This window comes from Malus sylvestris, chromosome 2 (assembly GCF_916048215.2).
Source record: "Malus sylvestris chromosome 2, drMalSylv7.2, whole genome shotgun sequence".
NCBI classification, from domain to species: Eukaryota; Viridiplantae; Streptophyta; class Magnoliopsida; order Rosales; family Rosaceae; genus Malus; species Malus sylvestris.
In genome coordinates, this window is record NC_062261.1 from 2,763,599 (window position 1) to 2,787,052 (window position 23,454).

A 23,454-nucleotide genomic window follows, 5' to 3' on the forward strand; every position below is an offset into this window, starting at 1 on the left:
TCTTTCTTGCAGTCCACTCTCAGAATCTCAATTTTGGAAAAAGGACTCCATACTATCGCAGTCGTGTGAAAACTATTTCTTATTATATATTGACAAACGAAATCGATGTTGAGCTCAACATGCGTCAACAATCAAGAGTATATAAGTCACGTGCCCAAACACAACTTACCTTGCATATTATTTTATGGAAATAGCTCGAATTTTAACCTAAATCAAAACCAAAAAAAAGATAACAAAAAAATTACTGATTTATTCTTCTTTTGTTCGGTTACAAAATGAGCAAGGGTGGGAGGCACTTTAGAGCAAATGTAAAACAACAAATTTGAATTTGACGACTTAAGTAGAAATTTGACATTATGAAAAACTTTCTACTTCACATGATATGTTAATTTTTTTTTTTGAACAAACGATATTATCTACACTAAAGAGAAAGAGGGTGAGCTTATCCTCACAATGAGCTAGAATTAATGTGGTTCAAATTCGCCTTTGGCGAAAATCAAACTTAAGACATCTAACTTATAAGTGAAGACGAATACCACTAGACTGTACTACAAGTGACTTTTTTTTTTGTAATATTTATAACTTGTTTATTGAAAAGCGTAAGCTCATGGTTATATAGACACAAAAGAAGCCATATTTATGGTGGATCCCATCATTAGTCAATTTGTAGAAGGAATTGGCATCATACTTGGTGGCCGACAATTTTTGACGCTAAACTCTCCTCCTTTAATCCATGGTATCGTTTGGTTCATCCTTTAGAGCCATTTTGTTCTAAAAAAAAAAATAGATTTTTTTTATCCGTCGTGGTATTTTGGCATCTTGGTTGGAGATTCTCTTACATGCCTATCAAAAAAATGGGTTCATGCTTCCTAGTGTTGAATCCACTAACGATGCTGTAAACTTAACAGGAAAGCAACCATTTTTGTAACCGTGAAACAGTTCTTAAGTTTTTTGACCAAAAAAAAACAGTTCTTAAGTTTACCACCACTAAACATCTTACATAGAATAATCAAATATGACCGAAATGATTAAAAAAAATAATTAAATAAAAAACAAGATTAGTCAATATTATTAAGAAGACTAATGTAGTAAATTTTGGCGGGTAACCTAACTAACCAACTGCATATCAAATTGTACCGGCCACACTACCCTTATCCCCCTGTTTTCCACAGTGCACCCAAATTCAAGTTATTCAATCATGGAGATTTCCTCTTCATCGTTGCCCATTCTACCCTGCAATTTCCATTTCCTCTCCGCCGCTGATCCGCCGTACAAACTCCTCCAAACCCATCGATCTCTCACCCTTCTCTCCAAATGCAAAAGCATCCAAAGCCTCAAACAAGTCCACACACACATCACCAAAACCGGTCTCCACAACACACACTTTGCCCTGAGCAAGATCATCGAGTTTAGCGCCGTTTCGCTCTTTGGTGACCTCTCTTATGCCATCTCAGTCTTCGAATCCATCGAGAACCCCAGTCATGTTATTTGGAACACGATTATTCGGGGTCATTCTTGAGCTACAAGCCGATAGAGACCATGGAATTCTATCTGCGGATGATCCTTTTGGGAGCGGAGCTGAATTCTTATGCGTTCCCTTTTCCTTTGAAGTCTTGAGCAAAAGATGTGGCAAGCCATGAAGGGAAACAGATCCATGGACATTTTTTGAAGCTTGGACTTTGCTCCGATGCCATTGGACTTGAAATGGATAATGCACGTTTCGTTTGATAAAAGTCTTCTGAGAGATGCTGTTTCATTTACGGCAATAATCAGCGGCTATGTATCAAGGGGTTCTATGGATGATGCTCGTATTCTGTTTGATTACCTGTGAGAGATGTTGTGTCTTGGAACGCCATGATTTCGGGCTACGCTCACAGAGGCCGGTTTGAAGAGGAATTGGCTTTGTTTGTGGAGATGCTGAAAGCAAATATCTCGCACAATGAGAGTATTATGGTTACGGTGCTTTCTGCTTGCTCTCAATCGGAATCTCTCGAATAGGGCAAATGGGTTGCGTCTTTGATTGAGGATCATGGACTTGGTTCAGATCTTCACCTCGTCAGTGCACTTATTAATATGTACTGAAAGTGTGGGGCATTCGACATAGCTCGGGGTTTATTTGATGGTTTGCTGCAAATGGATGTAATTTCAAGGAATGTAATGATCTGTGGTTATACACATAAGAGCCACTATAAAAGAGGCCCTGATGCCCTTTCGGTTGATGCTATACAATCAAATACAGAGCCTAATGATGTCACATTCTTAGGCATTCTTCCAGCTTGTGATCATTTAGGAGCTCTTGATCTTGACAAGTGGATATGCTTATATAGATAAGAACTTCCAGAGTTTTACCAATACCTCCCTCTGGACAAGCCTTATCGGCATGTATGCAAAATGCAGAAACATCGAGGCAGCAAAGCAAGTCTTTAATGGTATGGAAGCCAAACCTTGGCTTCTTAAAATGGGCATGCAACCCTTGATCTTTTCTCGAAAATGGAGGATGAAGGATTTAAACCAAATGCCACCACATTTGTGGGAGTTTTATCTGCTTGCAACCATGGTGGTCTTGTAAACCTTGGACGCCAATAATTCAGCTCCATGACCACGTATTATCATATTTCACCAGAACTGCATAACTATGGATGCATGAAAGATCTTCTAGGGCGAGCTGGGTTATTTGATGAAGGTCTTCATGAAGAGCATGGAAATGAAGCTAGATAGTGCTGTGTGGGGTTCTCTGCTTGGAGCTTGTAGACTCTACAGGCGGGTGGAGCTGCGTGAATATGTTGCCAAACATCTGTTCGAATTGGAGCCTGAAAATGCCAGGTCTTATGTTCTGCTATCAAATATCTATGCAGGAGCTGGCAGGTGGGATGATATGGCAAGAATAAGAACGTCCAGGCTGAATGACATGGGAATCAAGAAAGTTCCTGGCTCTACCTCTATTCAGGTCGATAATGTTGTTCATGAGTTTCTCGTAAGTGACAAATCGCACCCCTTAAGCAAAGAAATCTACAAGATGCTGGAAGAAATCAACAGGCGTTTGTATACGGCTGGATTTGTGCCAGATACATCGGAGGTGCTCTACGACATAGATGAGGAGTGGAAGGAAGTGGCTTTTAGTCATCACAGTGAGAAGTTGGCCATCGCTTTCAGTTTGATCAGCACGAAGGCAGGCACAACGATTCGAATCGTAAAGAATCTTTGTGTTTCTGGAAATTGCCATTCAGCTAGAAAGCTGATATCCAAGATTTTTAATAGGGAGATTATTGCAAGAGATGGCAACCGTTTCGACCATTTTAGAGATGCTTCTTGTCCATGTAATGTCAATTGGTGGTAAAAACCACTTGTACATTTTATATATATGCTTAGGCCATTAAATTGGAAAAAGAAGGGCCATTTTAAATCCTCTCTGCAGTTGAGGGTCTTAATTAATACAACAACAACAACAACAAAGTTTTATCCTACTAAATTAGGTCGATTGTATGAATTCTACAATGTCAATGCGCTTGGTTTGGAACAAATGACGCCTAAATCTTTTCTTTAACTTATGTTCATTTACCACCCTGACAAATAAAGTTACAATTAACCACCAAAACTGCAAACATTTTAACAATATGCCATCTAAATTAGGGTTTCATTAAGTTCCATCACGTGATTTATTCTGATCATAACCCTCAATTTATCTCACAAATTTCTTATTTCGTATTCATAAAGGATGAACTTTAGTACATAAACAAAGTGCTACAAGATTGAAAACCCATCTCTATTTATTATTTATATACAAGACGATGGGTTCATCTAGCAAACCATACGACAACAAGAACTTAAGCCCTAGTTAGTGATGGACTGATGCTTCGTGGTGAGCCACTTGATTGAATGAGTTCCTTCTTGCCGTTGCCAAAACAGTCTTGTCCGCCACGATGAAGTATGCCATTCCAGCCACTGCCATCAAGTTAACAATACTTGATCAATCCAACATATAAACTAATTATAATTACATTTAGGAAGAAATTAATAGCTTTTAAAGAAGATTATGATGTTGAGAATTAGGGTAAGGATTAAAGAAAACCTGTGGAGATTATGAGGGCCTGAGCAGTGGGGTTGAGATTAGTTCTTGCCCAAGGCAGCATCCTCACACTAACCAGCTACATATAAAGTATAGAAATTAGATGTAAACCCCAAAAAAGTAGTTTCTACGAGCCATTGTAATATAGGGAGAGGCTATAATATTCCGGAGTATTGTGTACTCTGGCACTTAGTGCCCACAGATTCAATTGAACGGTTGTTCAATTTTTTTTATAATTGTAAGATTAGATTTAAGCGCTTTAAGTGGCAGAGTATTCAATATTATGAAATTCTGTAAATTTTTCGTATATATAAATATAATGAGTTCGAAAACTTACAGTTGGAATGGCTGTGTCAATGGTAGCAACAGCAGCTGCCTTAGCTCCCGCTTTTACACCTTCTATTTATCAATTAAGGAAAGAAAAAAGGATTACACTTTCAGAAGAAATTCTAAAGATGAATTACTAAAAAATAAAGGAAAATGAATATTAGAAATAAATTAAATCTTGGGATACAAAACTATGAGTGTGGTCCGCAGTTCAAAAAGTCCTTCGTGTGCAATTTAGTATTTAGCAGCAACAGCAAGATGATAAAAAAACAATCTTAATCACATAATTAGCATATATAGCAGATTCAGTCTCCAACGAATGCTAAGAGTTAATACTATTAATGCATATATATCAAGTTGGTAAAAAAGAAAAGTATTTTAGCTAGTCGTATTAATTTGCATCTCTACCTTGTCACTTAAACTAATCATGTTATGAGAAAAATGAATAAAATAAGATATATAACCAATTACAAGACATACTCGTTATTGAAATGTGAGACAAAAAAAAAGAAACATGAGCATACCGCGAGAGCAGTGCTTAGCCAAGGCCAACTGGTCAATTGAGGTCTTCTCATAGGGAGACTGAGGCAGATTTCTTGCCATTATTAGAGACTAGCGGATAGTAAATTGGTAACTGAATAAATGGTAACTTTAAGAAGTCAGAAGTGAATGAGAAGGTTTCTGAATCTTATGGATGATCATTAGAGTGTTGGATATTGGGTAGATATTTATAAGGATTGTGGTGCACATCAGCTTGTTGAGACTGGGCGGGTACAGGTGTCGTAAGTGTGTTAGATGGTTTCACTGAATTCCGGGGTCTGAGTCACTTGGTATTAGTTTCAACTTTCATCTTTGGTTCTCCATATTTTTTCTTATGGTTATGGTTGGTTTGTTTCTTTTTCTTTTACTCCCCCAAATACCCTTGGTTTGTCAGGGATATTTAGATGATCTATCGGACGGTATCAGTGTAAATTCAATGTAGTCATGGAGATTCGGTCAGGTGAAGGGGCTTTGAGATCTGCACCTTATCTATTTGGGTGTTAGCATAAGGTGACACACGAATCTAAAAATATGACTTATTTTTTCAGTTTTGCACCTATTCTAATAGATCTAATTATAATTATTATAGAAATTCGACATGAAAATAAAGTTTCGGCTGTCGAAAATATAATATAGCGATATGCTATCCACACACCTTTTTTTACTTTTCACACATCTTTTGTTAATTTGTGTTTGTTGATCTTCTTCAATTCATCCGATCCGACAGCCAAAAATTAGAAATGTGTGTAAGAAATAAAAAATAGTGTGTAGATATCACACTCCTATAATATATAACACGTTTTAAGAGAACTATTACTCTCATTTTAAAGGATTCTTTACAATTTTCTATTAAGTACATTTTCTCGTTTTATTTTACATATTTAAAGTGTAGATGACTTTTATGCATCACTCAAGTCACTATCTCAGAGGAAATTGCTACTGGTTTGGACAAAGCTGCCCAAAAACGATGGGTGCACAAAAGGGCTTTGGTTCCGCATGCACATCAATTGTTCATTAGATTAGGACAAGTGTCCTAAAAACAAGGGCTGAGATCATCAAGTGATCTTCTGTTGCAGGCTAGCATTCAAAATGTTGGATGGGTTTTTATCTCTTTTCACAAGTTGCTGGTTTTTTCCTTGAGTGGGCGGCGGCCAGTGGTCTGGTTTCATAAGTTGTCCGTCTTTGCACCGCCAAAAGGCAGTGCACAGTAGCCACTGTGGGGTGGTAGTGGTTTCACTTCCATCTGACTGACGGAGATAATATTTACTTGTAATAAGGCAGAGGCAGTACGTAGCATAGAAAATCTAGCTACCAACTTAATCTACCTTATCATCAAACTCAATGGCCAATAAAAATAATAAAAACAAACCCCTGTATGATGAGAGATACTTTTTTATAACTACTGTGATTGAGAATGTCAATATAACATACAGCATTTCAAGCCAATTACATACAGTTAGACTTCACCTACAGAAAAAGTTTCTTCACAAACGCAGCCATGTCTTTTTCTCTCCCACGCATAGCCAATCACGTTAGGAAAAATGTAGACATACATTGTTTTACACCCGTAAGATGAAGGATGTAGCCCCCATTAACTTAGTGCTCATCATTGGTAAAGTAGTTAAAGGTAAAAATATTCTTAGTTTGATTCTTTTGTAACAATTAAGGTTGATTAATGTTGATATTTTTGTCGTAATATGAACAATGTACCAAGTCGACTAAGGGTTTAGGTAGCTCAGTTTGTATTTGTTTATTCAAAATTTCTGTGTTTCTGATCTTCCCCCAAAATAGTAGCTTATGAAAATGAAAATGTGAAAGCAACGGCACAATTTTGAATTTAGTTTACCAAATATTTGTTCTTTTGGCCAATGATAGTACCCATTTCCCTGGTTTATGAATTAGCCAGCTAGAAGTTTTCAAACTGGCCCTTATATCCGGTTAATTAGGCCTGAGCAGATACAAAATCGTTCTTGTCAAAGATTTGCATGAAACTTAAACAATTGCCATGCAGAAGCCCGAAAAGCAAACAGATCGAGGTGACCATATGAAATTCATGAGTATATATTATAACTTCTCATTTGGTGAAAAACCTGAAGAAGTCATACAAATACAACAATTTGAGAGGCTTTAGACTAACTTAAAGAAAGAATGAGAGAGACATATAGGTATCCTCACCATAGCTTAACATTGCCTATTTCCTACTTACAAATGAAAATGAATAGAAATTGCCAGTGCTCGTATTGCTAAATGTAGTGATCTCCCTATCACTTAAACCTTTATTGACGCCTTCATGCATATACAGTACGTTGACTTGGAGGCTTAAGTACAGTTCCCTCTCAAAAGCTTTATAAAATTTGCGTTCATAAATTAATGCTGAAAATTTAGTACATAAATACTCTAGTGCTATTAGATATTGAAACCCATCTCTATTTATTTATATTTAAAGATATGGCCGTTCACAGGCATGCAGCAACAGGAGCATAAACCCTAGTTAGTTAGTGATTAATTAATTCATGCTTCATGGCGAGACACTTGATTGAACGAGTTCCTTCTTGCAGTTGCCAAAATAGTCTTGTCAGCCACGATGAAATATGCCATTCCAGCCACTGCACGCCATCAAATTAACAATATTTTCTTTCAATTATAAACTAGTTATAATGATATTTAAGGCAGTAATTAATAAGTTTTTAAGAAGATTATGTGGAAAATTAGGGCAAGGATTAAAGAAAACCTGTGGAGATTATGAGGGCCTGAGCAGTGGGATTGAGATTGGCTCTTGCCCAAGGTAGCATCCTCACACTAGCCAGCTGCATATATATTAAGCACATACAAAATTAGATGTAAACCCTAAAACAGTATAACTTTTAATTTATGGAGCCTGGAATATGATGAGATTGAAAACCTACAGTTGGAATAGCAGTGGCAATGGTGGCAACAACAGCTGCCTTAGCTCCTGCTTTTGCACCCTCTGTTTATCCAATTAACAGTGAAAAATAATTACAGTCCCAGAAGAAATTGTAAAAGTGAATTACTTAAGTATAAAGAAAAGAAAATTAAATAAAAATCTTAGGATATATGGCTATGAGTATGGTCCCCCACAAAAAAAGTGAAATAGATTCTCTCCTGAGCATCTGCTCAGGATCCTACTAACCCACATACTTTAAAAAAACCTCCTTATTTGTAGCTATTGAATTTTCATTCAACAATCCTTATCTGTAGGTCAGTAGGATCCTGAGCAGATGCTCAGGAGAGAATCCATTTCCCTAAAAAGGGAGGCCCTATATACTTTATCCATTTTCAGAAGAAAAAGCCCATTTACATGAAATAATACAAAATCTTAATCACATAATTAGCATATCAGTTTTCGGTCTGCAAGTGTATAGCTGCTCATTGGCTCAAGGTCATGATGCTTAACATCATGAATCACCACATAACAAATTCAAAAACCATATTAATATAAATTTAGCCAATAATTAAGGGAATTATTATTAGCATTCTAAAAATTTCATTCTACACTCACAAGTGTATTTTTTTTTCCAATTATAGAAAGTTTGAAGTGCAAAGTGAGATTTTTGAAGTGTTAATAACAATTCCCATAATTAATACAAAAAAAAATTAATTAATAAAATGCATATATAAATCAAGTTGGTCAAAGGGAAAAAGTATCTTAGTTACTCCATGTTTATTTCTTTGTCTTTACTTCCCTTATCATGCAATGATAAGAGATGAAGAAATTAAAAGAGAGATACGATTGCAACGGAACCAAAAAGAAAAGAAAACATAAGCATACCATGAGAACAACGCTTAGCCATGGCTAGTTTGTCAATTGAGGTCTTCTCAAAGGGAGACTGAGCCATGTTTTTTGCCATTGTAGGAGATTAACTAGCTAGTTGTAAAAAATGGGTACTTGAAGAAATTCGAAGCGAATGAAGAAGGTTTCTAACACACTGGATGAGTTGAAATGTTGGATTTGGGTGGATATTTATAAGGATTCAGGAAGCACAGGTGTTGTGAGGGAGTTAGATGGTTTCACTGAATTCTGGGGTCAGAATCGCTTGTTTTCAGTTTCACCCTTGGTTGTTGGTTGGTTAGTTCTTCGGCTTTTGTTTCTCAACGTGCCCATGGTTTTGTCTGGGATATTGGGTAAACCAAATGATGGTTGAGGATACCAATGTGAACTAAGTACAGAGAGAGACTAATTTATTTCTTTACAATCATGTATCTGACAAATAATATTTTTTTAGACACGTAATAAATATTTATTAAACGGTATTGTAACTAAATTTTGGTTATATAAAAAGCGTAATGCCTTTTTTTATGGAATTGTTATTAGCACTTCAAAAATATTATTCTACACTCCTTACAAATGTATTTTTCTTTCTAATTATAGAAAATTTGGAGTGTCAAATGAGATTTTTGGAATGCTAATAACAATTCCTTTTTTTTTTCTTTTAAAAAAGCAGACAACTGATGGCAAATCACGGTTATTCACCCATTACGAATCCAAAGAGGCTATGAGGAATTTCACCCTGCCTATGGCCACATTCAAGCAGACTCACCAGCTTGGAGATCGAACCTAGGACCTCTTATAGTTTTTTGTTTATGAAGGAGCCACAGTATGCGCCCTTACCACTAGGCCACTTGCTATGGTTTAAAAAGCGTAATATTAGGTAGATTAAATTTATGGGTAAAATTTTCAAACTAAATGATTAGTCCCCAATAAGAAATAATCGTGTTAATTAACACTTAAATAATAATCCAATCATTAACTTCCATGTAATTTAGTTTACAAAATTTAATTTACAAATTTAATCTCTCTAGCATTACCTATATAAACAAAAAATATCTCCAAATGAAAGGGTTTTGAGATCTATAATGTTTAATTAAAGCATAGAGCATCTCCAACAACCTCCATAAATATAACTCTTCAAATATGAGTTTGTTGACCTATGTGGCAATTTAAAGAGTAAAATTTGCTACTTCACAATTTTGCTCTCCAACAGACTGTATAAATTTTGATATTATATTATATATTATATAGTACCTAATATGAAACAAAGTGGTCTCACGTTTTGTTGTTGTTTTGTAATAGAGATGTTGAGAAAAGACACATGATTATAATAAAAAGAACGTTTAAAGACTTGGTTTAAACTCTTTAAATCTAGAAAGTGTAGTACAAGTCCTAAATTTGAAATTGAGTAGCAACTCTCTTAGAACAAGGAAATCCTACTGGCTAATTTACATATTTAGTTTAAAAAAATAAATTTAACAATTCTACTGTAGATGCTCTTATATTAACCATTTGGTGTTACTAAGATGACCCACGAATCTAAATAAGACTTATTTTCTAAGTATTGCATATTATTTTATTTAAATCATCTTCAACTCTTGAGTTAAAACTTAAAATTTTTAACCAGAAAATTTAAGTTTTAACTCGGAAACAGTTTTTCTGCTCAAACTCTTTTGAGGTTAAATTTTTAGCTCGAGATTATTAAAAGAATGAATTTAGATTTTTTTTTCTTAAAGTAAATTTTAAAAAAAAATTATGTAGACTACCTAATTTAATTTTATGAACATTTTGACAAAAAAAATATTTAGATTCCAATAAATATTGAAAAATCACTAAACTGAGACCATGAACCTCGTGGAACATGATGAAAGAATATGAAACACATGAAAGATTTTTTTTTTTTATCCGTTGAATTTAAATGTGGACTGTTAGATTTTATTTTTTTTAGTGTTGGATTTAATCATATGTGAGCTTAGCAGTTGGATTCAATAATAAAACTAAAAAAAAATACACATGTAAGGTGAACTAGTCTACTAACCCGGGGGAAATTTTGGGCTAAATTTGCTTCAAAAATGAGTTTTGGGTTAAAACTCATATTTGGCCCAAGAATTTGAGCTAGTTAAGATAAATTTAGAACCTAAAATTTGAGTTTTACTCTAAATGTTAAGAGTAGGTAGATTCCACCTTTTATGAAATTCACTTTCTCTTGAGTTGGGAGTGGAAATTGTAACTGGTTTGGGACAAAGCTGCCCCAAAACCATGGGTTTGCCCTTGTGCTTTGGTTCCATACGCACTTCAATATTTGATGAGATTGAGACAGGTGTCCTAAAAGGAAGGGTTGAGATCACCAAGTGATCTGCTGTTGCAGACAGCATTCAAAAAATCCTGGATGGGGTTTCTCTTTCCAATCCATGGTTTTCCCTTGAGTTGGTCGCCGGTGTCTGGTTTCATATGTCGTCTGTCTTTGCACCGTCACAAGTCTGAGAGATTCTATTGTGCGACCGAGGAAATGTCATCTTGTATCTACACCTACCTTGCATAACGTGTTTCATAAAATAATAACTGTGAATATATACAAAGCCAGTATCATCAATTCGATGTAAGAATTTCTCTTACAAATCCATACGTGCTAAATAGAGACTATGGGTAGGTTTTGTGTATCTTTCAGTTGGTGGAGAATAACATTACTTGTAGTGTTATCTTACCTTATTGAATTAATTACCTTTTTGACCGCATTAAAACTCAAATACAATAAAAACTCAATGTCGTGAGAGAGACTTCTCAATCACAAATAAACTGATATTTTTTTCATCACATCAGTCACCTAAAAGAAAGATTGTTTTAATGCTTTTCCATTTCAAACGTTAACCAAGTGGCTAAAGGTAGGTGAAGTAGTTAAAGATATATTGTTAATGAAAAAGTAGTTAAAGATAAAAAGATTCTTTCATTTATTTGCTTTGGTACCCAATTAACAGTTGATTATTTTGATCAATATTCACAGTTGATTAATGTTTATATTTTTGCCATATTATGGTCAATGTACCATGTTGACTAACCAATCACTTCAGAAATATGCCTGACTAGCTGAGCTAACTTAATTTGTATATTTGTTTATTCAAAGTGTTTTTGTCTTCCACAAAATAGTACCCTATGAACATGAAAACATTGGAAAGCAATAGTTGTTCAGCGTTACCTTAAAACTTTAATTACATATATAATATTGGTACCATGATTGCGATAGTATTTTTTCTAAATTTGTGGCACATGCAAAATCTAGGATGTGATGACACTAGATGATGTCCGGACCAAAAAATAAAATTTGGTATAGGTTTCTTGTGATTATCAAAGTAATAATATTAGCCTAACATGGCTAATTAGTTTATTAAATTTTCGTATCAAATAATGAGTGATGTACTCTTTAAAATAATTTATTCAAGCATATATAGAGTGATGGGAGCTGAAATTTGAACAAATGGAAGACGGTCACAACATTTGATGAACGATCTTGTTGAGCGTACAAGTTCAATTTATGAGCATGATCAAATATTTGATAATGTAGAATTATAACTTCTCAAATAATTTGATTCCGCATCCTAATTAATTCTATCTTAATGATAAAAGCAATGGAACAAATAATGTGTGCTGTAATTTATACACAACAAATACATGAAAAACAAGAATTTTGCTACAAAGGACTGCGATTCTCTTCAAATCCTATAATTCTGAAGCCGGAGAGAGAGATGGAGAAAATGGAAGAAGATGAACAAGACAAGGTGAACAAGGAAAAAATGGAAATTGATGAACATGAGAAGGTGAAGATGGTAGAAGATGAACAGGAAAAAGTGAAGGTGCAGGTGCAGGCAGTGGCGAAGCCAGGATTTCTCGGGGGGAGGGGCGAATTTAAAACAGTGCAAGGTTAAAAAAAAAAGCAACAACTAAATCTTTGTATATAATAATGTCTTCCATAATTAATCAATAAAAACAAATTACAATTGTTGTCGACGAGGTTTCATGTCATGAAAACGTCGCATAATAGGCTCATTATCAATAAAAGCAAATACATCTCTCTCAATGTAAACAACCATGCTATCACTCAACCATTGATCTCCCATTTTATTACGCAATGGTGTTTTCACAATCTTCATAGCAGAAAAAGCTCTCTCCACCGAAGCGGTTGCAACCGGTAACACCAAAGCCAATGTAAGAAGCTTATACACTAACATATAGCTTTCACACCTCCCAGTCTTCACTAACTCTTTTGCAAGATCACTGATTCCTCTCAATGATGAAAACTCACTATGCATCTTCATATCTTGAATGTAATTGTCAAGTTGAATTGGAAGATTCATGAGGTCCATACGATCAAAATCTTGAGGATAAAGTTGGGCTAAACGAACAATTTTTTCTTTGTCAAAAGATGCAAAATTATTCACTGGACTCAAACATGCCATACAAAGAAGCAACTCGGTGTTTACCTCATTGAAGCGATCATTCAATTCCTTTAGTTGCATATCAAGGACTTGAAAATAGAAGTCTACACGATAGTAATGGAAGTTTGTGATTTTTGGAGCTTTACGCCTTGATTTTCCAGGTACGAAATGCAAATCCTCCATGTTAGGAATGACAATATCATGCTCCTCACAAAACTTTTCTACATCATGCAACAAGTCCCCAAAGTCATCATCTCTCAAGGATTGTAGTCTTTGCTTGCATACTTCCACTAACCCCATCGCATTCACAATATCTTGATCTTTCTTTTGCAATGCTTGTGATAACTCATTTGTAATTCCCAATATAAGTCTCATCAAGAAAAGGTGAAACACAAAATCAAAAGTTTGTATGTCTTTGAATAACCCAGTAGCTTCACCGAGATTATCTTGGTTGCGATCACTTTTAATCCATTCAACCACCTCCACCACGGCTTCAAACATAACAATAATACTAACTATAGTACCATAATGCGAGTTCCACCGTGTATCACATGGACGCATGAGGCTACTTTCTTGATTTAACCCTTTACCCGTTTCAAGATTACCAAGATGAAGAGCTTTTTGAATTTGTTCTTGTTGTTTCTCTCTCAATGCATCACGACGCTTGCACGAAGATCCAATAAGATTCACCAATCTATTAGCATTGATGAAGAAATTGGCAACATCCTCATTTTCCTTTGCCACAAATACAAGAGCTAGTTGGAGTTGGTGTGCAAAACAATGAATATAAAATGCTTGAGGGTATTTGTTCAAAATCTTTGTTTTAAGACCATTTAACTCACCTCTCATATTACTAGCTCCATCATAGCCTTGTCCTCGTAACTTGGACATACTCAAATTTGTTGTAGCAAACAATCTCTCAATAGCCTCTTCAAGTGAGCTACTAGTTGTAGAGGAGACATGTTGAACACCCAAAAACTTTTCAATTGCTTCTCCTTTTTTGTTCACATAACGCAATACCACCGCCATTTGCTCTTTATTGGAAGCATCACGTGATCCATCAACCAAAAGAGAAAAAAATGTACCTTCCATATCTTTAGTGATTGCATTAATAGTTTCAATAGCACAAGCACGAACAAGATCCTTTTGAATATCGGAAGAAGTATACTTGAGATTCTTGGGAGCATTCTCAAACACAACCTTTCTAACTTTCTCATTATGATCGGCAAGAAATTGCATAAGCTCTATATAATTACCCCTATTGCTCGATTTCAAAGATTCATCGTGCCCACGAAAAGCCAAACCTTGTCGCAACAACCATCTTGTGCAATCAAGTGCTCCACTCAATAAAGTATGATAATTAACGCGAGCTTCATCAGTTTGCTTGATCACAAATGTTTCAATGTGTTGTTTTTGTGTCATCAAGTCTTTAGCTTGTTGCATAGCTTTATTGTGAAGACTTCCAACACCTCCCTCGTGGACTCGAAAATTTTCGGGTCCTTTCCTCCAATTTGTAAACCCTTTTGTAGTGAAGACATCACTTCCACTACCACCCGCTTTATCAAAATCACATTTAAAAAGATAGCAATAACGGCAAAATGCAGCATCTTTTACTATACTATACTCCAACCACTTAAAATTATCAAACCAACCTATAATAAAACATCGATTGTCGCTAGCTTTCCTTGGCATGATGTGAGACTTAGGTTGACAAGGTTCCTTTTGAAGGTAGTATCTACGAATTGCTTCACGACAATTGAGTGGATAATCAAGCATTCGACGTCTCAGTCCAGGGTCTGCCGGAAGATTAGCTAATATTTCATCCAACTCAGTAATCTCACTTTGTTGTGCACTACTCGGAATACTAGAAGGAGGAGGAGGACTACCCGGAATATTTGAAGGAAGAGGAGGACTATCCGGAATATTTGGAGAAGGATTTAAGCACTGTTTCTTATAATATCGTTCCATTACGTAACTGTATAACGAAAGAAAAAAAAATATATCTTAGACTCTTAGTCCTATAGTAGACTACAAATTTAATTAATCAGTACCAACAATCATATCATATGAATAATCAATTTTTATTCTACAGTAGAGTATGTAGACTACGAATGTAATTAATAAGTACCAACAATGCATTTGAATGAGGGTTTTAGTTAGTTGAATTGGGGTTCATTATGTTAATGTAAATATAATATATCAGTCCTCTTTTTATGTACTTCAAAAAAAAAATCAATAATCATAGTATTCATATGAATAATCTATAATCAATAATCATATAATGTATAACCCTATAATCCTACATCAATTAAACAAAAATTTATATTCAATAATCAATTAGGGTTTGAAATAAATTTAATTTTTTACCTTAATTGGAATTTGGAATGGCTGTGCAGATGTGCTTGCAGTTGCAGTCTTGCAGACTGATGTGTCTGCCAATTGGAAAGTGAAATTTGCTACAGGCAGAAGGTTTTGTCGTGTGGGGTGGGGAAAAGGGGGGAAAAGGTGGGGTGGGGGACTGACGGGATGGGATATGGGGAATAGGGTTAAGGGGTTTTTAATTTGAAATAGAATTGAGATGGGGATGGATGGGGACCAGTGGTCCCCCGTTTATATATATATATATTTTTTTTTCATTCAATCAAAACGACGTCGTTTACCAAAAAAATTTAATTTTTTTTACCAGGCCCAAAACGACGTCGTTTTGGCCTGGATTTTAAAATTTTAAAAAAATCCCTCCCGGTCGTCTTCCCCGAGAGCAATCTGTTTCTGGTTTCAGAAATGGTGCTCCCCAGTTTCCGGCCGAACTAGGGGGGTTCAAGCGTCGCTCCTGCCTTTGTTTTCTGGCGAGCGGAGGGGCGAACGCCCCCCTTCGCTCCTACGTAGCTTCGTCTCTGGGTGCAGGTGAACAGAGAATTAGTTCCTAGCCATTCGATTTTTTATTGAATGAATAGATTTGAAGGACTCCGTGAATCCGGATGGAAGGAATCCTAAGAGGATCCTATTCCGCTACAAGCTCAACGTAGTTGTCATTGAAGAGAATGATAAGCAAGTACTACGTTGGTTGAATTGTTAAATCATTTCTGAAAGCTATGACAAAAGGCTGTTTTTCTAATCACAACAATGATATTTTGGCCATTGGATACTGGACTCGTAAAATGCAATACAGTACATTATATTTTGTCCAAAGAAATACATATGTATTAATTTTTTTTAATTTACATATTAAAAAATCACATAATTATGAATAAGGATACTTTGGATGTGGTCCCTAATCCTTAACATTCTTTTATTAAAACCTTAATGGTATTCAAAGTTTGATCAAAGTCCCTTGACTCATTATATTACTATTAATATTTATAGTTTTATAATTTTGACATTAATTGTTAGATATTTTATGAGATTTATAATCCTATAAATTTAAAATATCTCATTATAATAATATTAGAAACGGTTACAATAAAAGAATTCAAACATATTGATTGAATAAATGGATAAAAACTATGTAAAAATAAGAAATAAAAAATGGCAAAATAATGTATCCATAGTGTTAAAAAAAATTGGTACATTTTACAAAAAAATTGGTACATTTCACATATTTACATTAATAAAGAAGAATGGGTACATTATAAATAAATTAGGGTACATGTAAAAGGTTAAAAAAATTATGAGTACAAATGAATTTTTAAAAAATATAGGCCCTAAAAGAAATTAATACATGGGTACAAAAGAAAACTAAAAAGAAAATACTATAAATTTAAAAAAAAAATGTTGCAAATTAAAAGTGGGTACAAACTAAAAATATAAGTATATGATACAAAGTTTAGGCATAAAACATAAATATACCATATGTAATTTTTCTATTATTGATTAAATATACAATGTCACATGACGGTATACACATGGGTACAAACAAAAATAAAACTTTAAAAAATATGGGCACAAAAAGAAACTAATATATGGGTACAAATTAAAATTGAAAAGAAAATTGGTACAAATTAAAAAATATTTGCAAATTAAAAATAGGTACAAACTAAAAATAAAAATATATGATAAAAAATTTAGCCATAAATATAAATATACTAATTGTAACATTTTTAATACTAAATGAATATATTTAAAAATAAAAATATTTTATTATTCAAATAATTAATGATGTTATTAATACCCAAGGACCTTGATCAAAAATTAAAAATGAATAGGATTTTAATCAATGGAGTAACAAAAAGAAGGATGTGAACCTAATTTCTCCTTATGAATATAACTATAACTAAGTCTACCAGATATTTTGTTATCCAACCATGATATATGGTCCTCATTTCCTTGGTATACAACTAGAAACTTTAACATTCGCCATTCGTTTTCAATATATCCAGCTTAGGGCGAGCAGGTTCAAATGGTTGTTGTCAAAGAATTGCATGAAATTTAACCAAACGGCTCGCAGAAGTACAAAAAGCAAACAGAGCATGATATGAGTTCAAGAGTATCATTACAATTCCTAGCTTACTTCTTTTACTTGTTTGGTGAAACCGATAGCTAGCAAGGCCCATGCACATATATTCCGTACAATAAAGACTAGGCTTTAGATCTAATTTTAAAGAAAGAATGAGAGAGGGTGTAAATTTTATTATGCTTTGGAGTATTCTAACATCGGGATGCTCAAGAGCATCCTAAACCCTAAACTATAGCGGCCAAAATTACAGTCTATCAACTTAAAATATGTCGGAGCATATTGAAATCCATAAGAGAGAGAGGCGTCACCCAAGCCATAGCCAACCATGTCTCTTTCCTGCGCGTGCTGCTGCAAAGTACTAGTGATGAAGACTGCACGATCTCCCCCTCTGTTAGTCTGGATTTCCATCAATGGAATTGACAAAATGGCAAGTTCTTGAAAGCCAATGAAACCTCTATTGACCCTTTGTGCACATAGCGTTGACTTAGAGGCATACAGGCAGTTCCTTCTCAAAATCTTTATATATTATGCACATCATACATACACACATACGAACGAGTTATCAGATTGCACCAAATTAGCTGCATAGTATGATTACATGACAAGATTATAAAAATTAATCTCACTACTACTAGCCATATGCAGAAGGTTCTTTGAATTCAGACGAGATCGTGTGCAAACTGATGCACTGAGAACCAATGTAGGGCTGTCCTTCCTGTGTGTTGGGAAGATTGTCTGGGCATAGATGACTAGATTAATTCCAAATGCCGACTGATGTGTTCTCAGGAATTCCGTTTAGTGGTTCGGCTCGAACTTGACTATTTCAAATAAATTGAACCAATACTTTAAACTCTATTTGGTGAACATATAAGTGTTGAGACTCGATTATTATATAGGATAACAATTCAAAATACTATGTCTCGTTAAACTTTGTAATATTGGCTTGGATTCAATTCCGATCTTGTCCAGTCGTAGCCAACAAACGGAGGCTGGTTCTTGAAATGTTCCATACAACCACAACGCTAATCATATGGCTTGAACTGATTGGTTGATTTTTAAGACTTTGCTCTCTAATCGTACATTTTTGAATTAAATTATGCATAAGCTTCTTTAAAAAAGTGCTTGGATGGATATGGGGAAGAGGAAAAAGAAGTTAGCACTTTACATGACCAGAAATATCAGAAGAACAAAGAAGGGAAGGAAGCATGCATGATGCTTTTGTTAGTTTCTTTCTTGGTGAAAGCAGCATGTGAACTTGTGGATATGAAAGTCCCATATGCAAAAAGCAGACAATTTTTGTGAAAAAGTAAAAATAATGAAAGCAAAAACATGATTCAAGTTTTATTTTTTATTTATAATTTTTTCCATCATTGACAAAGAGTAATTATTGTCCTCACATGTCTTCATAGACTTCTCATGAAAATCACATTGGGACAATTATGGGATCCTTTACTTTTACATCCCTACTTGCACATACATTTATTTATCTTCTCAAAAGAGAAACGCTCTCATAAACTTACCTGGACGGGAGATACCTTTACAATGATATTTTTTTATGTAAAATGTGAATATAAATTTGCTTTGTGTTTTAGGGTTACCTATATGCATCATTAAATCATTAATATATCGAAGCAATAAAATTAAAAATATTCAACATGATGAGGGATCTGAAACGGTTCATCCCTCTCCTTCTTGCTTAACTTAGGCAAGTAATTTACTCTATTATTCCTAATCTTATTATGCAAATCGCTATTAGGGACATGAGGAGGCCTAACTGACCTAATCAAAGCCCAATTCACACCCTTAAAGAAATCATGCCTTTTGATCTCCACAGATCCCTTTAAGCTTCCAATTCTCTTTTTGGGATTCTTCACCAATAGCTTGCTAATCAAGTCTTGAACTTTGACCATCTCCTCAAGCTCTTTACTGCTGCTGACCACAACTCTTGGAAACCTTAATGGCTGCTTGAGTATGTTGATTAGGGTTTTCTCGTTGTTTTCGCCTTTGAAAGGCGTCCGCCCGTATAACATTTCATACAAAAACACTCCAAAAGTCCACCAGTCCACCGCGCTTCCATGGCCTTGCCCTGATATCACCTCTGGCGCCAAGTACTCGTGGGTCCCCACAAATGACTTGGACCTAGCGTGGATTGGTTCGGCCACCATTTCCGGGTTAAGTTCTTGATAATCATCATCATAATCATGATTAGTATCATGATGATCGTGATTAACATGATTACCAGCACCAACTTGTTCTGTTATGGTTGTGACTGTGCCCTTCTTTTCCTTATGGGATGCAGAAAAGCAAGAGAGCACAGGCTGCATGGGGGCAGCAGCACAATACGACATTGATGAGCTCTTTGCGCTCTTCTGGTTCGATTCTAACTCTGATTTTCGCCTGAGCAATTTCGGAACCACGTCGCATTTGAGGGAGAGATCAAAATCTGAGAGCATGATGTGTCCATCCTCTCTAACCAGCACATTTTCGGGCTTCAAGTCTCTGTAAACAATCCCCATCATGTGCAGATACTCTAGAGCTAACAGCGTCTCCGCCGCGTAAAACCTGAGATTAATTCATCCCAAAAATTGTAATTATTTCAATTTTATACGACTTTCACAAAATAAAACGAGGCAATAGTAATTGTCTAGCTAATAGTACTCTTTAGTTTCCTCATAATTTAGAAAACATGATAATGAACGTACATATAGCTATTTTTAAGGTAGTATGTTGTCAAATGAAACGAATATATCAAGAGAACATTTTCAGCTATTAATTACCGACTAAGTACAATTACAGGAAGTAAATTAATTGCATAGCAGAACTTCCGACTAAGATTAATACTGTTTGACGAGAGAACATTTCCTACTAACTACGATTAGTTAGATGGAGTTAAGTAATTACCTAGCAGATGAGATGCTGAAGCATTTTCGGGGGAGGCCTTGCCGGGCGACATACAAGTCACCGCCGGGGCAAAACTCCATAACCAAGCATGAGTAGTGAGAAGCATCAAACTCAGCATAGAGAGTAGGCAAAAAAGGGTGATCAAGCATGTCCAGAATCTCCTTCTCCATCTCAGCTCTGTGCAGCTTCTTCCTTATAGCAAGTGCTTCTCTGTCCACCACTTTCATGGCATAAAAGCACTGCGGCAAACCCACCACCGGGTTTCTTATCTGGCAAAGATACACATTTCCTATGTCTCCGCTGCCGAGCCGGCGGAGGAGACGAAAATGTTCTAGCCCAACTCGGCCTTTAGAGCTGCGGAGCCGCCTCATGGCTTCCCATGCAGCTTGGTTGGCCTTGTGGGGCTTGTGAGCCGAGGAATGCAGGCAGGCTTCAGTGGCGGAGGAGCAGACGGAGACCGAACTCGGCCGGCGGCTGCTGAAGCTCAGGTTGCTCATCCAGCTCCGGCTCGAGTCCGGAACCGTTATGGATGAGCAACTGCTATCATATTCCGATTCATCTTTGGTTGTCATGGCTGCCATTGTTGTGAAGAAGCAGAGAGAGAGAGTGTGTGTGTGTTCTGTTTGCTTTATCGGGCTTTTTATAACAAAGGGTTTGTGAGAACTTGAAGGCTATGAGGCTATTTAGCACATCAAAATATGTAATAGTTGTTCAAACAAAGTTACAAAGTGCTACTTTTGATAATAAAAGAAAACTTAGTGTGTGATACTACCGAATTACAATAATTTAGTATAATTAGTTTACGTGTTAATATATGAGTAGACGTTATTGTAGAATTTTCTCATTTTTAATCCATTCTCACTTACCAAATGTCGTATTCCACTAAACATGTGTCAAATTTTGGTAAATGTTAAGGATAGAAACTTTACTTCAACATAATTGTTTTATTTGGACAACTCTCACATTGAATGTGACGAGTCATGAAGTCAAATTGTATCATCATGCATGTAGTCGCTAACGTGTTTTCACTTCTGTTAGAGTGGTCTGATAAATGATGTAGTCGCTGTCTCTACCCAAGTTTTATCAAACTTAAGTGCCAAGTTATTGTTCTATGCAGCTAATGAAAGTCATCTATATACTTACCCATGTTTCCACAACATTTCACAACAATGCCATTGTTTTCACTTTTTGATGAATCATATGGGGTTCTCCCAAAAGATACATAGAAAGGGCAGCAAGAGGATGGCTATTTTGGTAAACCATTCCACTTTTGGAAATACACAGTGCAAGTCCATGGAAATTTATCTGGTTCACCATTTCCATTTCTTTTTTCTACAATCTCTAGGGTTTTAATTTCTTACAGCTGATCTCAACCAACCCAAGCTATCTACCTTCTGCCAAACAAAAGACTGCAGCAAATAAAGGGCTTTTAGATTGATCTTGTTCTAGGCATGCTTATCTCAGCTGACACCACCACTATGCTTTGCTTTCAAAAGTGACTTCCAAAACAAATGGTTGATGCATGTTTCATCATATTAAAATTATAAAACCAGCCAAACAAGGCCTTGTAACTTGTAATTTTCATTATTTATCTTATCTTTTTTTTTTTAATGGTGCTTTAATTAGCACCTTGTCAATTTCTCATATGTAAAAGGTCTTACATGGAAGTAATTATTTTATGATGTGATATTTCATGTCTTAAAATCTAACTAGTTGTATGTGCATGTCATTTGCTTCTGTCTCCCTGCAGTTTGCTGTATATATTTGTATTCTATGAATACTTTTGGGGTCTTCTCTACTTTTTCCCTTTCTGTAATCATCATTTGACACCTACGATTAGACATGTAAGAGTTTCATTAAAACTGCTTTTGTATCAGATACTTCCGCTCATAAGAGCGCTTATGAGCAGAAATTTTTAGCATAAACCCTAAAGTATTTAGTGTGATTTTTATGGACACAACATGTATTTCTTTAAAAAGCTGCTTTTACGATCCATAAGTACCTTTAAGGTTTTCTAAACACATTAGCTCTTCTAGAGCTAGTCCCAAACAAGCCCTAAGCCCGAATTAATGGGTCGAGTTGTTTTATTTAAGCGATATTCGACTATATATGTATAGCAAATTTGAACTTAAATTACACTCTTTTAGTATACTGCTCTAATTAACATAGCAACGATTAGAATTTTCGACAAGTATTTTTCTAATTGTATTTGTTTAGTGGGTGACAGATTTGTTACTCTGCCTCAGCAAATGTGCCTTTCCAAAGCTGGCGGTCAAAAAGCGTCGCTTCTTTCTTTTCCCGTTAAAAGCTTCGTTCCACCGTTTATTCAAGAACCACGATAAAAGTTCGCAAACCACGCCTACCCTCAACGACATGTCGTAGTGTTGGTATTTTACCACTGTTATCTACCAGTCTAACTTCTATCAAACAGTCAAATTGCATCCCCACCTTAAGAATCGATATCCTGCTCTGTAAAACAGTAGTTACTTTAAAAGTGAGGGACCTTTTGGTAAATTAACAGACAGGCCATAGGTCAGTGGAAAGGTTCTGGGTGCACCAAATACCCGTGCTTCTGTATTCATGTCCACCTCATTAGGGTTACGTGGCTGGTGCCCCTTTATACCTTCTGCCCTAATATGTTTATGACGTTCTTGTCATGCATGTGAACCCATGTAGACTGTAGGGGACCTGCATTTAGTTTATTTTGGTTATTCATGTTTGTGAGATTTATAAAGGGTAAAGAAGTCTGCATCAGCTCATGAGAGTATGAATGATTGATCCTAACACGTTTTCTAATAAAAAAAAGTTTAGGATTTGTATTTAGTCATTTGTGTGGAGAATTTAGGTCATAGAGAGTAGTGATCACGTGACATATCTAACCACTTAATATCGGCAAACATAAGAAGACGTTATAAACTATCGACATGTTGTGCATGCTAATTATTGA

General features: G+C 35.5%; 4 protein-coding genes and 1 pseudogene across 4 annotated transcripts; 1 reads left to right on the plus strand and 4 right to left on the minus strand.

Annotated features, from left to right (window-relative positions):
• The first annotated feature begins 1,198 nt into the window (after positions 1 to 1,198).
• On the plus strand, positions 1,199 to 3,410 carry LOC126593264 (pentatricopeptide repeat-containing protein At1g08070, chloroplastic-like; annotated as a pseudogene).
• A 268-nt stretch (positions 3,411 to 3,678) lies between these two features.
• LOC126593403 (early nodulin-93-like) lies at positions 3,679 to 5,178 on the minus strand. The gene is made up of 4 exons (XM_050259472.1): positions 4,918 to 5,178; positions 4,404 to 4,465; positions 4,070 to 4,145; positions 3,679 to 3,942 (listed from the first exon to the last, which is right to left on the minus strand). The coding sequence occupies exons 1-4, from the start codon at positions 4,994 to 4,996 to the stop codon at positions 3,836 to 3,838; spliced, it is 324 nt and encodes a 107-aa protein (XP_050115429.1). The 5' UTR covers positions 4,997 to 5,178; the 3' UTR covers positions 3,679 to 3,835.
• A 1,792-nt stretch (positions 5,179 to 6,970) lies between these two features.
• Positions 6,971 to 8,997, minus strand: LOC126593422 (early nodulin-93-like). Its single transcript, XM_050259494.1, has 4 exons — positions 8,724 to 8,997; positions 7,840 to 7,901; positions 7,665 to 7,740; positions 6,971 to 7,539 (listed from the first exon to the last, which is right to left on the minus strand). Exons 1-4 carry the CDS (start codon positions 8,800 to 8,802, stop codon positions 7,445 to 7,447), a joined length of 312 nt encoding a protein of 103 aa, XP_050115451.1. The 5' UTR covers positions 8,803 to 8,997; the 3' UTR covers positions 6,971 to 7,444.
• A 3,329-nt stretch (positions 8,998 to 12,326) lies between these two features.
• LOC126587918 (uncharacterized) lies at positions 12,327 to 15,121 on the minus strand. Its single transcript, XM_050253023.1, has 2 exons — positions 12,860 to 15,121; positions 12,327 to 12,365 (listed from the first exon to the last, which is right to left on the minus strand). Exons 1-2 carry the CDS (start codon positions 15,119 to 15,121, stop codon positions 12,327 to 12,329), a joined length of 2,301 nt encoding a protein of 766 aa, XP_050108980.1.
• A 4,088-nt stretch (positions 15,122 to 19,209) lies between these two features.
• LOC126593271 (protein kinase PINOID 2-like) lies at positions 19,210 to 21,157 on the minus strand. Its single transcript, XM_050259295.1, has 2 exons — positions 20,508 to 21,157; positions 19,210 to 20,168 (listed from the first exon to the last, which is right to left on the minus strand). Exons 1-2 carry the CDS (start codon positions 21,086 to 21,088, stop codon positions 19,247 to 19,249), a joined length of 1,503 nt encoding a protein of 500 aa, XP_050115252.1. The 5' UTR covers positions 21,089 to 21,157; the 3' UTR covers positions 19,210 to 19,246.
• Between the last annotated feature and the right edge of the window lie 2,297 nt (positions 21,158 to 23,454).